Source organism: Silene latifolia, unplaced genomic scaffold (assembly GCF_048544455.1).
Source record: "Silene latifolia isolate original U9 population unplaced genomic scaffold, ASM4854445v1 chrun_scaffold_16, whole genome shotgun sequence".
NCBI lineage: Eukaryota > Viridiplantae > Streptophyta > Magnoliopsida > Caryophyllales > Caryophyllaceae > Silene > Silene latifolia.
The window spans coordinates 11,033,468-11,047,667 of NW_027413123.1; the positions used below are offsets into that span (position 1 = coordinate 11,033,468).

The 14,200-nt window shown below is 40.0% G+C and overlaps 1 protein-coding gene across 1 annotated transcript; it reads right to left on the bottom strand.

The window, feature by feature from the left end:
• Window positions 1-1,297: 1,297 nt before the first annotated feature.
• LOC141637254 (uncharacterized) lies at window positions 1,298-4,719 on the bottom strand. Its single transcript, XM_074446818.1, has 3 exons — window positions 3,014-4,719; window positions 2,380-2,625; window positions 1,298-1,841 (listed from the first exon to the last, which is right to left on the bottom strand). The coding sequence occupies exons 1-3, from the start codon at window positions 4,717-4,719 to the stop codon at window positions 1,298-1,300; spliced, it is 2,496 nt and encodes an 831-aa protein (XP_074302919.1).
• Between the last annotated feature and the right edge of the window lie 9,481 nt (window positions 4,720-14,200).

The following is a 14,200-nucleotide window of genomic DNA, read 5'->3' on the forward strand; positions in this document are numbered from 1 at the left end:
ACTCGACCCCATTTTGAAACCTTCTGTAATTTGAGGTACATTTCGACTAATGAGCACTTCATTTTCGCTATCTTCCAATGCTTGCGCATCAACATCACAACTCCGATGATCAGCAGATAACAACAATTACAATACAAATACATCTTAAATCAACCAACAAAGAGTTAGTAGGGAAACCTCACCTTAGCAACAATCAGCAACGATGGAGACAATCACTAGAACGGCTCCTCTACGAAGTCCTCGCCTAAACAATAATCACATAACACAATTACACATTGCACAATCCCATTTCCCCCAAATTCATAAATAAAGCAAACCCTAGAATTACTCACCAATGACATAGGGATAACGACTTACCGACGGAAGAATGAAAGATTAAATGCAAAAGCTACGATGACCACACACAAAGAGGAGAGATTTGGGAGTGATTAGGATATCGTAAGTATGATTAGGTTTTGTAAAATGATGTTTAGAACATGCTTTATCGAGTAAATAATCCCTAAATACTCCCGCATCAAACCGCTGAAATATTACTCGCCAGACCGGATACTCGGTCGAGTATAGAGTATACTCGGCCGAGTATCCTTTACTCGGTTGAGTATTCATCATACTCGGTCGAGTATTCCTCGGCAGTAGCCAAACAGACTACACAATCTACACTACTCGGCCGAGTATGCTCTACTCGGTCGAGTACTTAGCCTAATAAATCCGCAGTATTACACATCCATTACTTGATTTGTGTGCTTTAATGATTGGATGTGTCGCCATTTTGGCAAGCCCCACCTTGCCTTTCTAGAAAGCATCCTACCTTAAATACAGGCTGTTTTCTATGCTTGTTAGCTTTCTCCTTGTATTTTGCATTTGCCTTCTCTATTTGAGCTCTCACCTGTTCACAAGTACGAAGAAATGTCGCTTGTCTATCTTTTCCTTTAAAACTCATGAGATCTTTCTTTGGGATTGGAACCAAGTCAATAGGCAGAAATGGATTGACTCCGTACACAATTTCGAATGGAGCTCTCCCAGTAGTAACAGATGGAGTTCGATTGTAAGCTAACTCGGCATGTGCGAGTTTAACATACCAATCCTTTGTGCTCTTGCTAACCAATCCTCTCAATAAACTTCCAAGAGTGCGATTAGTTACTTTCGTCTAACCATCTGTTTGTGGATGGTGAGAAGTACTAAATAGTAACTTAGTTCCCATGAAACGCCATAAAGTTTTCCAGAAATAACTAAGAAACTTTACATCTCGATCCAATAAAATGGTAAGTGGAATTCCATGTAAACGAACCACTTATTTTTAATACAGATCAGCAACATTAGTAGCATCATCGGTTTTATGACAAGGAATTAAATGAGCCATCTTCGAAAACCGATCAACAACAACTATTATTGAGTCTTTACCACGCTTAGTTCTTGGCAACCCGAGTATAAAATCCATACTAACCTCGCTCCAAGGCTGTTTCGGAACTGGTAACGGCGTGTACAGCCCTTTAGCAAATGAACTCTTGGCCTTTTGACACACGACACACTTAGCCACGATTTCTTGAACATCCTTAATCATCTTTGGCCAATAAAAATGTTCACTTACAATGTCGTAAGTTTTATTAGAACCAAACTGACCAGCTATTGCGCCTCTATGAGCTTCGCGAATAAGTAATTTCTGAATCGAACTTTGTGGAATGCAAAGTCGATTTCCCTTGAATAAAAATATATCTTGCAATGTATAAGTTTCAGTAGGCTCAATCAACTCTTTAGCAAAAGACAGATCAGTCTTGTACAACTCCTTAATATGCTCGAAAGCCAACAATCTTGCATCGTACTCAACCAACAAACAATGCCTCCTGGATAGTGCATCAGCCACAACATTCGAACTTCTAGTCTTATACTTTGATGAGAAAGTAAAAGACTGTAGAAACTCGACCCATTTAGCGTGTCTTTGATTTAACTTTTGATGTCCATATATATGCTTTAGAGCCTCATGATCAGAATGTAACACAAATGGCTTTGGTCACAAATAGTGACTCCAATGGTCTAATGCTCTCACAATGCCATAGAATTCTTTATCGTAAGTTGAGTAGTTCAGCCTAGCGCCACCTATCTTCTCGCTGAAATACGAAATAGGCCGCTTCTGTTGCACCAATATGGCACCAATTCCAACACCACTCGCATCACATTCGACCTCAAACAACTTGTCGAAATAGGAAGTGCTAAAACAGGTTCGGAACACAACTTACCCTTCACTTCTTCAAACGCCTTTTGGGCACTAGTAGTCCACACGAAAACCCCTTTCTTGGTCAGCTCTGTAATTGGAGCCATGATCGAACTAAATCCTTGAATGAATCGTCTATAGAATGATGCTAACCCATGGAAACTCCGCACCTCCGTAGTCTATTAGGAACCGGCCATGCCTGAATTGCTTCGACTTTAGATGGGTCCATACTCACGCCATCTTTGCCCCCAATGTAACCAAGAAACACTACACTCGGCACCATAAATGTGCACTTCTCAAGCTTGCCAAATAACTTCTGTTCTCGCATAACTTCGAACACGGATCTTAAATGTTGTTTGTGCTCTTCTTCATTCTTGCTATAAATAAGAATATCATCGAGATATACAACCACAAACCTGTTAAAGAAAGGCCTTAACACTTCATTCATAAGCCTCATAAACGAGCTAGGAGCGTTACATAGACCAAATGGCATCACGAGCCATTCATATAACCCCTGTTTGCTTTTAAAAGCGGTCTTCCACTCATCTCCCTCTCAAATTCTCATCTGATGATAACCACTCCGTAAATCAAGTTTAGAGAAAACACACGAACCAGAAAGTTCGTCTAACATATCGCCAAGCCTTGGCATAGGAAAGCGGTATTTGATTGTAATGTTGTTCACCGCTCTACTGTCAATACACATTCGCCAAGTTCCCTCCTTTTTTCGGCACTAATAACGCTGGTACTGCACATGGACTCAAGCTCTCTTGTACATAACCTCGATCAATTAATTCCTTTACTTGCCTCTGTAATTCTTTAGCTTCCTCGGGATTACACCAATAAGCTGGTTTATTAGGCAATGCAGCTCCGGGAATTAAGTCAATGCGATGTTCAATTCCCCGCAAGGGAGGTAACCCATATGGTAACTCCTCGGGAAACACATCCATGAACTCATCAAGTAACCCCTGCACCCCTCGGCGGTTACTCTCACCAACGGACTCCAAGTCTCGGACAACCAGCACATAAGCTCGTTTTCCTTCAGCAAGGACCTCCTCTACTTCACTTGCTTCTAAAAACAAACTCTCCTTTGCAACAGGCTTCTTATGTTTACTTGGTGACAACGGTTTAAGTTGATATTTAGCTTTTCCTTTAGTCACGACATAAACATTGCTCCTTCCGTCATGTTCTACCTTTCGATCATATTGCCACGGCCTACCCAGTAAAATATGACAAGCATTCATCGGGATTACATCACACAACACCTTTTCTTCATACGGTCCCAATTGTAACGATACTAGGGCCTGCTTCTTAACTAATATCCCATTATTCCCGTCAAGCCAATGCAATTTGTATGGTTTAGGGTGGTTTTTAGTTGGCAACTTCAGATTATCAACTAAGTCTCTACATACGACATTGGTACAAGAACCGCTATCGAAAATAAAAGTGTAAATCTGATTGTTTACCTTACAACGAGAATGAAATAATCGTTCCCTTTGCTCCTCTTCAACGTGAGCAGCCTCGGTGTGGAGGCTTCGAAGCACCAACACCTCATTCTCCTCGTCGTTATAGGGTTCAACAATGTGTATCACTTCATCGCCACTCTCCTCCTCTTGCAAATCAGATTTGGATTCTGGTTCTGGAAGCACGAAGTTCGGAACTAAGTTAACCAATTCTTGAATCGTTAGAGCTTGCTTTTGCGGACATTCATTGCCAATGTGCCCATATCCTTGACACTTGAAACATCGTCGCAAACTCGCATCCTTTATTTCAACCATTGTACCCTTGCCCTTATATTTTGGATCCTCCTTTCGTACATCCTTGCTACTGGTCGTGGAAGCTGCTGGTTTCGAGTAAGTTCTTGAATTCCTCGAATAATCACGAGCATAGGATTTCTTGCCTTTATCTTGCTTCTCGAATTTAAGAGCTAGCCTACAAACATCGTTAAATCCATCATAATTCTGGATTCCCACCCGTTGTGCTAGGCTCGAATTGAGGCCACGAATAAAACGCACAGTTCTCAATTCTTCCTTCTCTTCCAAATCGCAAACAATGCTCAATTTCTCGAATTCTTTCACATAATCAGCAACACTCAAGCTTTCCTGCGTTAAAGATGTTAGCTTTAAGTAATTATCTTGCTCGTAGTCTCTAGGAAGAAACCTTTTCATACGATGCTTCTTTAACTTTTCCCAAGTTTCAATCTTAGGTTTTCTGTCTTTCTTGCGTTGCTTCTTCAGATTTTCGTACCATAAAGATGCGTACTTGGTTAATTTTGATGTAGCAACCTTAACTTGCTTATGCTCATCGTAGTCTTTGTATACGAAAATCCTCTCTGCTTGACGAATCCAATCCAGAAACTTTTCAGCATCTAGATCTCCATTAAACTCGGGTATGTCGAGTTTAAGGGCTCTGTCATCATCGTTCTTGTTTTTCTTTTTCTCCTTTGGCTGCTCGTCTTCTTCAGATTCCGACGGACTGTCCGAATTCTTTTTCTTCTCTTTATTCTTTAACATAGTTGCTATCGCCTTAAAACATAAGACATCTGAGCCATCCCCGTTTTTAACTCGTTATGACCATCTTCCCATGTTTTTGGAGTACCATCTTTGTCGTTAACCATAATTAATTACTTCCTAAGATAGATCTATTAAGGAATAAATCTGAACCTTGATCTGGTAACCAATTTGATATAGAACTCGTTCGTTAGAATGTAACGTTAGATTAAATTGCAGCGGAATTATTGATTAGTTTGAGTATGTCGTGTATAAGATCAGAAAACAAGGAAATATTGTTGGTAATTGCGTGAATTTGGAACAAAGAACAGGATAGATTAGCGAATCTTGTTCTAAGCTCGCAAGGTTATAGCTCGATTTGCTATAACTCAGCCTCGTAAGGAAGAGTCCTAATCTAATCTCGCAAGATTGACACAAGTTTTACGAACTGTAAACTTTATTGTATTTCTGAAATATTCTGAAAAATAAGGCCACAATCGGTCCTTATTTATAGTCCTACTCGATGTCACAATCTGACTCGAGATCTAATTCCTCAACTTATCTTCCAAGCTATTTTTCCTAAACTAACTAGGAAACTTATTATATAATTATTAACTAATACAAATTAGATTTGTGGAAGCTAAATAAAACTAGGATTAGGAAATATAGAGTTTCCTAATTTTATTTGGATTAGGAAATATAGAGTTTCCTAATTTTATTTGAAAAAAGTAAAATAAACTAATAGGTAATCCAACTCAATTTAGAAAATCGTGTCTCCTAACATGGCTGGAATTCCGTGCTCCTACACGGCTTAGGGAAGCGTGTTTCCAGCTCCGCCATCTTCATTGCTCTCCCATTTCAACATCATCACATAACTCGACCCCATTTAGAAACCTTCTGCAATTTGAGTTACATATTGACTAATGAGCACTTCATTTTCGCTATCTTCCAATGCTCGCGCATCAACACCACAACTCCGATGATTAGCAGATAACAACAATTACAATACATACACATCTTAAATCAACCAACAGAGAGTTAGTAGGGAAACCTCACCTTAGCAACAATCAGCAACGATGGAGACAATCACTAGAACGTCTCCTCTACGAAGTCCTCGCCTAAACAATAATCACATAACACAATTACACATTGCACAATCCCATTTCCCCCAAATTCATAAATAAAGCAAACCCTAGAATTACTCACCAATGACACAGGGATAAGGACTTACCGACGGAAGAATGAAAGATTAAATGCAAAAGCTACGATGACCACACACAAAGAGGAGAGATTTGGGAGTGATTAGGATATCGTAAGTATGATTAGGTTTTGTAAAATGATGTTTAGAACATGCTTTATCGAGTAAATAATCCCTAAACACTCCCGCATCAAACCGCTGAAATATTACTTGCAAGACCGGATACTCGGTCGAGTATAGAGTATACTCGGCCGAGTATCCTCTACTCGGTTGAGTATTCATCATACTCGGTCGAGTATTCCTCGGCAGTAGCCAAACAGACTACACAATCTACACTACTCGGCCGAGTAGGCTTTACTCGGTCGAGTAGGCTCTACTCGGTCGAGTACTTAGCCTACTAAATCAGTAGTATTACACATCCATTACTTAATTTGTGTGCTTTAATGATTGGATGTGTCGCCATTTTGGCAAGCCCCACCTTGCCTTTCTAGAAAGCATCCTACCTCATGGTTGTCTTGTTGTGAGTTGAAGGGGCAGAGTGAGACCCGGTAATTGTCTCATATCGGCTATATTAGTAGGCTAGTTTGAATAAGGGTCCTACTTTTGGTCACCTCTTTACTCGGGACGAGAAAAGGTTCGGTTTAGGGATGTTTGATGTGACTCATATTTGAGCATATTTAGTCCCTGAATTAGCCTCGTTCCTATGCTTTATAGTGCATAATTGGGTCATTTACTATCTTTAGTTTCCCATTTTGCATCTTCTTTGAGGTTTTGTTTCCTTGGTAGGAGAGGAGTGCAAACCTTGCATTTACATGGCAAAATGGAGTTAAATTGATCGCATCTAATGACCAAGCATCAAAGGGAAGACGATACTAGAAGGCCTATGTAGATAATAAAGTAGATTGGGCAATGATGAAAGGATCCTTGAATCCTCAACAAGATCCCCGCGGATTGTTGAGGAATGAAGACAAAAGAAGTGCCTAACCCAGGATCCGAGCGGATTGCCAGCAATGCGGGCGTCTCCCTGCACCACAATCCGAGCGTCCCAAGCTTAAGGCGCTCGTCTAGAAGCCCTAGGATCCGAGCGTCTCCTCTATGATCCGATCGGATCTCCTAACAGAACCCACCGTGCTAGCTTCCAAGACGCTCGGGACGAGCATTTCCTCAACTTTTATTAAGGGTCGTAATAGTCATTTAAGCCCTTAGTAACCTTAATTTATGTACCTAATCTTTAGTATAAATACCCCATTGTACTACTTAGATTAGCATGCTCCCTTAATCAAATTTTAATCAATTAGTAATCTCATCTTAATCTTGTAATCAACTATTAATTTAGTCTTAATACAAATCTCAATAATTAATCTTTCCTTAATTTCTCTATTGTTTATCATTTATTTTGGGTAATTAGATGATTATTTGGGTTTATTGGGAGATTGACAACCTTCAATCAATCATCAAGTACTTCTATTATTCTTTGCATTATTATTTTGGAATCTATATAGGTATAATTCTCTTAGTCCTTGCTTTAATTATTGTTAATCATTTTCATTCATTCATCATGTTTTGCCTTGTTAATGTGATTGGCAACCTTGTTAGCATGTTAAACGTGATCATGAGTGAGTAGTTTCCTTAGCTAGGGTTAATGAGTAATTAGGGGAAACCAACATGGGGAATGATTCATGCTTAATCTAATATGTTCACATAATTTATTTGCTTGCTTGTTGTGATTTCAATTTATGCACATATGTTTGATGAAATGCGAGCCTATGAATCCTTACATTTTTTACCCATCACCTATCTTTTCAATGAGACTTGTAAGACATAAACCAACTCGAGTCTCATTAGACCATGCATATAGTTGGATAGGAAGGACTAAGTCGACTTGTAGGTGTTGTACAATCTAATTGATTCGGCTCCGGGAGCCAAACCTTCTTAGGGAATGTAACATATACACTAACTCGATCCCATCACAACAATAATTGCTTGCTTATAATTTGAGAACATGTTTGTATGATCAACTCCTATGTACTCCCCCATGAACCCATGATACCCTAGTGCTTTTAATCAATTGTTTACACCTTCATTTTATCTACCTTTCTTTATTTTATTGTTGATTAGTTTTAATTGATCTCCTATCTCAACCCCAAATTGTGACACCCTAAGACACGACCATTTACAATTGAAAATCTTACATCAATACCTATTCCTTGGGATCCGACCTTTACTTGCCTCTTTACTAAGAGTAGTTGGTGAAGTTATAAATATTGTTTTGGTTGAGTAACTTTTGACTAAGAGTTTTATAATAACACCAATTTCTCGTACACATTTGGCTTCCCTATATTTACTTTTGTTGTAACCAATTCACATGAGCATTGGGTGGAATAAAATAAGCAAGAAAATCACTGCTTGTTCCCTCCTCTAACCTTCCTCCTTTATGACACACCACATGGGTGTTGTTCATTTTTTTAGTCACTTGTTTTTGCATGTGAAAAAATATTTTGTTCCTCTCTAAAATCAAAAGAAAAATTATTAAGTGTTAATAATTCAAGACAAAATTACTAAGAGTATTAGTAATAGATTTGTATATATTTTCAAGGGTAATCTTACTTAATATCTAGTTAATATATGTAAGGTTGTTCGGTAAGTTCTTGGGTGCATCATGTAAGGAGGTCTTCTCTTTTGGAGACTTGGATTCTAGGAGGATCTTACCAATATGAATAGCTCAAGAACAACCAATATGGAGATCTTGGTTGTGCCCAAATACTACCATTACTCAATGAAAGGAAAAATTATTTTTTTCCTCTTGTTTTTATTTAAAAGCTTAAATATTACATGCATATTACATAGATCCAATAATTTATAAAATAATGATTTTGATAACCTAATTAGAGAGGTCTAATTTGGGGTTATGGACTATCAGTCAGAGCTCCCAGTACCAATAACCTCAACAACGTGCTCCTTCTCAGCCCTCGTGGCACCCTCAGCACCAACGGCCCCAACAACGGCCTCCTGACGAGCCCTCGTAGCGTTTTAAGCTCTAACGGCCTCCTCAGTGGGCTTCTCCTCGGGAGCGTCCTCTACCACCGTCTCGAGCGCACTCGTCGGATTACTAACCGGCCCAGCTCCAAACAAGGCCTCTAAAGCCTCAGCAACGGACCCAGTGGGCCCAGAACACTCACCTGCAATACGACAAAACAAAAACGCCTGCCGAAATTTCGGCATTACGACGGCACAAAATGGACAAATCCAAAAAAAAAAGCCACCCGCAAATGCAAAACAAAACAAGGGCAAACCCGCCCAAACCCATCCAACAAAAACACTTCACAAAAATCGCACAAAAAAAACGAGTCGCCCTTCTTTTCAAGCTAAAGACGAGTCAGAACAACGAAAAAAATTTCAAAAATCACCCAACACCTCAAGGCCCACACAAGCCCCGCAAAATAAACAACAAAAATTCCCAAAACCACTGGGTAATTTTTGCAGCTCAAAAAGGCAATTTTATGCCAATTCGGACACAAACAGGTCAAAAATTCAAAACACGCCCACGACAAAACAACGTGAATTATCCACGTCTCAAAGTGACCTAAACAACTATTACGGTCCATTTCAAGACAAACCGGCTCATTTTGAGCCCAAACGGACACTTATTTCGTCAGATATAAGACCGCCTCAAAAAGGCAAAAATTCAAATTTTGGCTAGAACGCCCAACGAAGGTTCAATTTAACAAAAAACGGTCTTCCTCGACTAAAATGCAACCTAGTGGGGCACACAACTCAAGCAAACAAACGTGGCATTCTGAAATAAGACGGTTTTCCATCTCGTTCACGTTTTTCGAGCCTAGGGAGCGAGAACAGGGACCAAAATGCATACTAAAAGCACCCTTATGCTCCTAAACAGGTTTCTAACCTAATGCAATAATCAATTTAACTCGAAAATGGGCTAAACATAAACGCCAAAATCGATTTTCGAGGGGTTAGGGTTTCGCCCTAATTCAATTAACAAAAAGACAAACAAATTCAAATGGATTCAAAAGGATTAACATACTTTGAGATGACATGATGATTTTAGCACGAAAGCAAGCAAGAAACGAGACACAAAAATAGCGATTTTATTGAAATGTTGTTGTTTTAGGGAAGAACATGAGTGAAATGAGAATCTTAGGCTTCTCGCATCTTTTCACAGGAAAAAAGGGGAGCTCCATTCCCTCGCAAGAAGGCTCGCGCCTTAATGGGGTATTCTCTACTCATTCAGCGGAATTTTGGGCTTTGGCCCAATTCCCACACAAACTTCAAATTTTCAAATGACGGAATTAAAAAAAACTGTCATTTCCAAATACAAAAACAAAATAGTAAAATTCAAATTTGCTATTTTCATAATTTTTAAACGATGGAATTAAAATCCGTCATTTCCAAAATACAAAAACAAAAAAGTGAAATTCAAATTCGCTATTTTCACAAATTTTCAACGACGAAATTAAAAACCGTTATTTTTCAAATACAAAAACAAAATAGTGAAATTCAAATTCGCTACTTTCTCCATTTTTCAACGACGGAATTAAAAACTGTCATTTTTCAAATACAAAAACAAAAATAGTGAAATTCAAATTTGCTATTTCCACAAATCACAAGTTTTTTTTAACGACGGCATTAAAGACCGTCATTCTCAAACGAAAATAAATAGAGAAATTCAAAATCCCTGTTTTCTCAAAATTCTCAAAGGCATTTTCGAACCACGGAAACAAATAGAGGAACTCGCTATTTTCAAATCTCAAACGAACGGCATTAAAAACCGTCACACCATCAAACAAGATAGTGAAATTCACTACCCCTCCCAAATCTCAAATCACGGGAAGACGGAATCGAAATCGTTGTCCCAAACACACGTTGTGTAGCGGAATACACATCTACCCCTTTTTTACAACTTCCAACAAACGGCAATAAAAACCGTCACCTCTTTTCGAGATACAAGCTCACTGTCGTCCACGGGAGTCGATCTCCTAAGCCTATCCCTTTCCGGTACCACAAACATCCAATATAAACACCGAAATTCCCCAACAGGATATCGGAAACCTCCTCACGGAGCACACTAACGCAACAACATCTCGAAATAGGTGTGTCCAACATGGCTATTTCCCACAATCAATCATTTGACCTTCGACATGGTTGGCAAACCTCGCAACGCACATTCGACATGGCTGGCGAGACACACAACGCACATTCAACATGGCTGGCGAGCCTCACAACGTACATTCAACATGGCTGGCGGGCCTCACAACGCACATTCAACATGGCTGGCGAGCCCCACAACGCGCATTCAACATGGCTGGCGAACCTCACAACGCACATTCAACATGGCTGGCGAGCCTCACAACGCACATTCGACATGGATGGCGAGCCTCACAACGCACATTCGACATGGCTAGCGAGCCTCAAAACGCACCACATATAGCATGGTTGCCGAGCCTCAAAACACACCATCAACGCGGCTGGCAAGCCCCATCATATCCGCAGCATGGCTGACGATCCTTTGCCCGCAAACAAGAAACCACTCAAGGGCATATCCGAAGATGCCTCAGGTGTGACTTCTTCTTATGGCTGGCGAGCCTTCGGACGTAGTTTAATGGACTTAAAACGACCCACACGGACAGTCGACAGACATTAACCTGTTCCCGATGACAGGTCCTTGACTCGTATCCCCGAGTCGCCTTGGCATCGCCCTTCCCGACGGAAGGTCCTCGGCTCGAACCCCTTCGAGCCGCCTCGACGTCGCTTCGATCTACAAGTTGTAATCTTCGATTGACCTGGCGGCTATACTTTGACTTTCGCCCTGTCCAAGCCTCAGTCAAAGTGAGGGCTCTATAGATACCCAGTATCTGTCGAGTCTCCAACAAACACCCGATGATTATCGGACAACAACATGCTTAGGAAACGATACGTTTAATCGACAGTTTTGTATAACTATAAGTCGGAAAACATAAAATGATTTCGAAAACAAAACATTTCAAAAATACCTGGAGTGTTTAATGCATGACGACGGGGTCGCAATGACACTACCTAGAATCAAAACCGACACCGGACAAAAAACCGACTCAAAAATTCAAATCCCGACTTCAATAACGAGTTAAACCGAGTCAAACATAACAAACAAACTTCTCAAAACTTCCATGCTAAGTATTCCCGGAATGCTTGATGGTCAAGTACAAATCATGTCATCCAAAACATAGGATAGAACAAATCATGATTTCAATTGCGTGTTAGTGACAAGACAGCTCGAAGACCCACGAAATGGCTCGCGCCTCTTCGAGTAGCCCATGCAGCCACGTCGTTCAAAACGCACACAACCACCCATTTCTCTATAAATACCCACCTTCACACACCATAATCCTTACGCGAGTGTCCGTCCCCTTATTTCTCCCTTAAAATTCTCGACTCGACTTCTTAAGTCACAAACCGACACGTATTTTCGACCTACCAATCGAAAATACAAGCCTTACACATTGTTTGGTACCGTCATCGTGCATTAAATCACTTGACCGACCATATCTACCAACTACACCATCATTAAACTTAACAAAACACTCTTTTACATTGCTAAAACGGTTTTCAAACCGATTTTTCCGACCAAACAAGTTGATACACTTTCGTCGATTTCTCGTCTCAAACATAGCATGTAAGTATGAGGGTGTAAAAATCCTCTTCTATCATGTTTTTCATCTGTTTTATGACTATAACATGCTAAAACATATATAACATGATTCAAATATAGGTTAAATGAACCAAAATCGAATTTTGGCCGGAGACAGGGGCTGCTTGTATAGTAGGGAGGCTTGTGCCTCAATGCCCTCTGAGGCTTTAATCCAGCCGTGTTTGATCTCATCTTTCCTTCTTTATTTCATTTATTATTTGCACTCGGTTTTACAATTTCAAATATTTCAAATCATTCATCATGATAAACTTTTAACCATGAAACATTTTCACCCTTGGTTCCTAATACCATGGCGGTTTAATCCGTGTTTCGGTGATAATATTTTGTTAAATACATTTTAAAAGGTATTTTAAAACCTTTTATTTCATTTCTTTACATTTCAAAACAAACATATTAGTCACAAATACAAAGTCATCCTCGGTTCCACATACCATGTCGGTTTTCAACCCGAGTACGATGATAAACGTTGACTAATCACAAACAAATGAACTTAAAACAATTAGTTCATAATCATTTTCAAAACTATTCATGTCAAGATTGCAAAACCAAACCTGACATCGAATATTGTCAATATAATGATGATTATTCAAGTCTCGTTCCTCACATTAACACAAGAGCGATCTAAACGACCTTTCCAAACCAAGCCAGGTTCAAATACCCTCTTTTCAAACCATTTTACAAATATTTTAATAGTCGGAAGACATCCCTTGGATAGTCTGCTGACTCGCGCCTAAACAGGCCAACAATTTTCCAATTTTCAAACCAGGACAGGCCTGTTTGCATCGCCTGACGGCTCGCGCCTTAATAGGCTGCTTGATGTAGACCTTATTTCCTTCCAGCACTTGTCTAGGACGGTCCCGACATCGGTTAACCCGAATACAGGACGAATCAGATGACAAATCGCGTATTTGCAAAACGCCTTACTAAGACGAATGTATCACGTTATGCACCATAAACCTAACTCGGTAAATGGATGTTTAATTTCCGTCTTGCATGCAAATCAACATTAAATCCAACTTGACATCAATTACTTGATATTTGGATAAACAACCAACATAGAAACCTCACATGTTAGGTTCAATCTTGTGGATGCGCATTGATGCATTTACCCATTTTATCAACTTTTGCATTTAACCAACCAAGATCGATCAGTAGAGGCCGCTATCACGAGCGGGATTAGGTGTCCGATTAAAGGGCATCCCAATACGTACCTTCACCTCTTACTCAGAAACTTTGGATAGTGGACGACCTTATCCAGAGTTGACGAGAGTCATTCTAGAGATAGGATGCCAAAGAGGTACGACTCCTTATCTTTAGTACCTATGTCAAACACCGCTTTTTTCCTTTGTTGACCTAGGTATAAAGAGGATTCGGACGGGTTCCAAGCATCCCACAAATTCTTGGTGGCGACTCCAAACATCTCTTCATCGTTTCGAGACCCTTGCCCGAGACGAAACCGACCTATCTAAAACGATCCGGTCGAAAGCATTTTTACGCCACCGAGCGTGGCTTTCAGACCGCTGCACGTCCCACACACAGGCTGGGCGTCGCAGGTGGCCCATGTGACACCTTCATTCATTGCGGAAAAATAAACACGTAAT

Bases quoted from the DNA above. Each gene is read 5' to 3' on its own strand.
- LOC141637254 (XM_074446818.1), bottom strand. From the start codon at position 4,719: ATGTTAAAGAATAAAGAGAAGAAAAAGAATTCGGACAGTCCGTCGGAA. The intron at 2,626-3,013 runs GCAAGTAAAGGA...TTTCTTTAACAG, and splicing joins GAAGCTAAAGAATTACAGAG to GTTTGTGGTTGTATATCTCG. The intron at 1,842-2,379 runs GTGCGGAGTTTC...TGCACTATCCAG, and splicing joins GTTCCTAATAGACTACGGAG to GAGGCATTGTTTGTTGGTTG.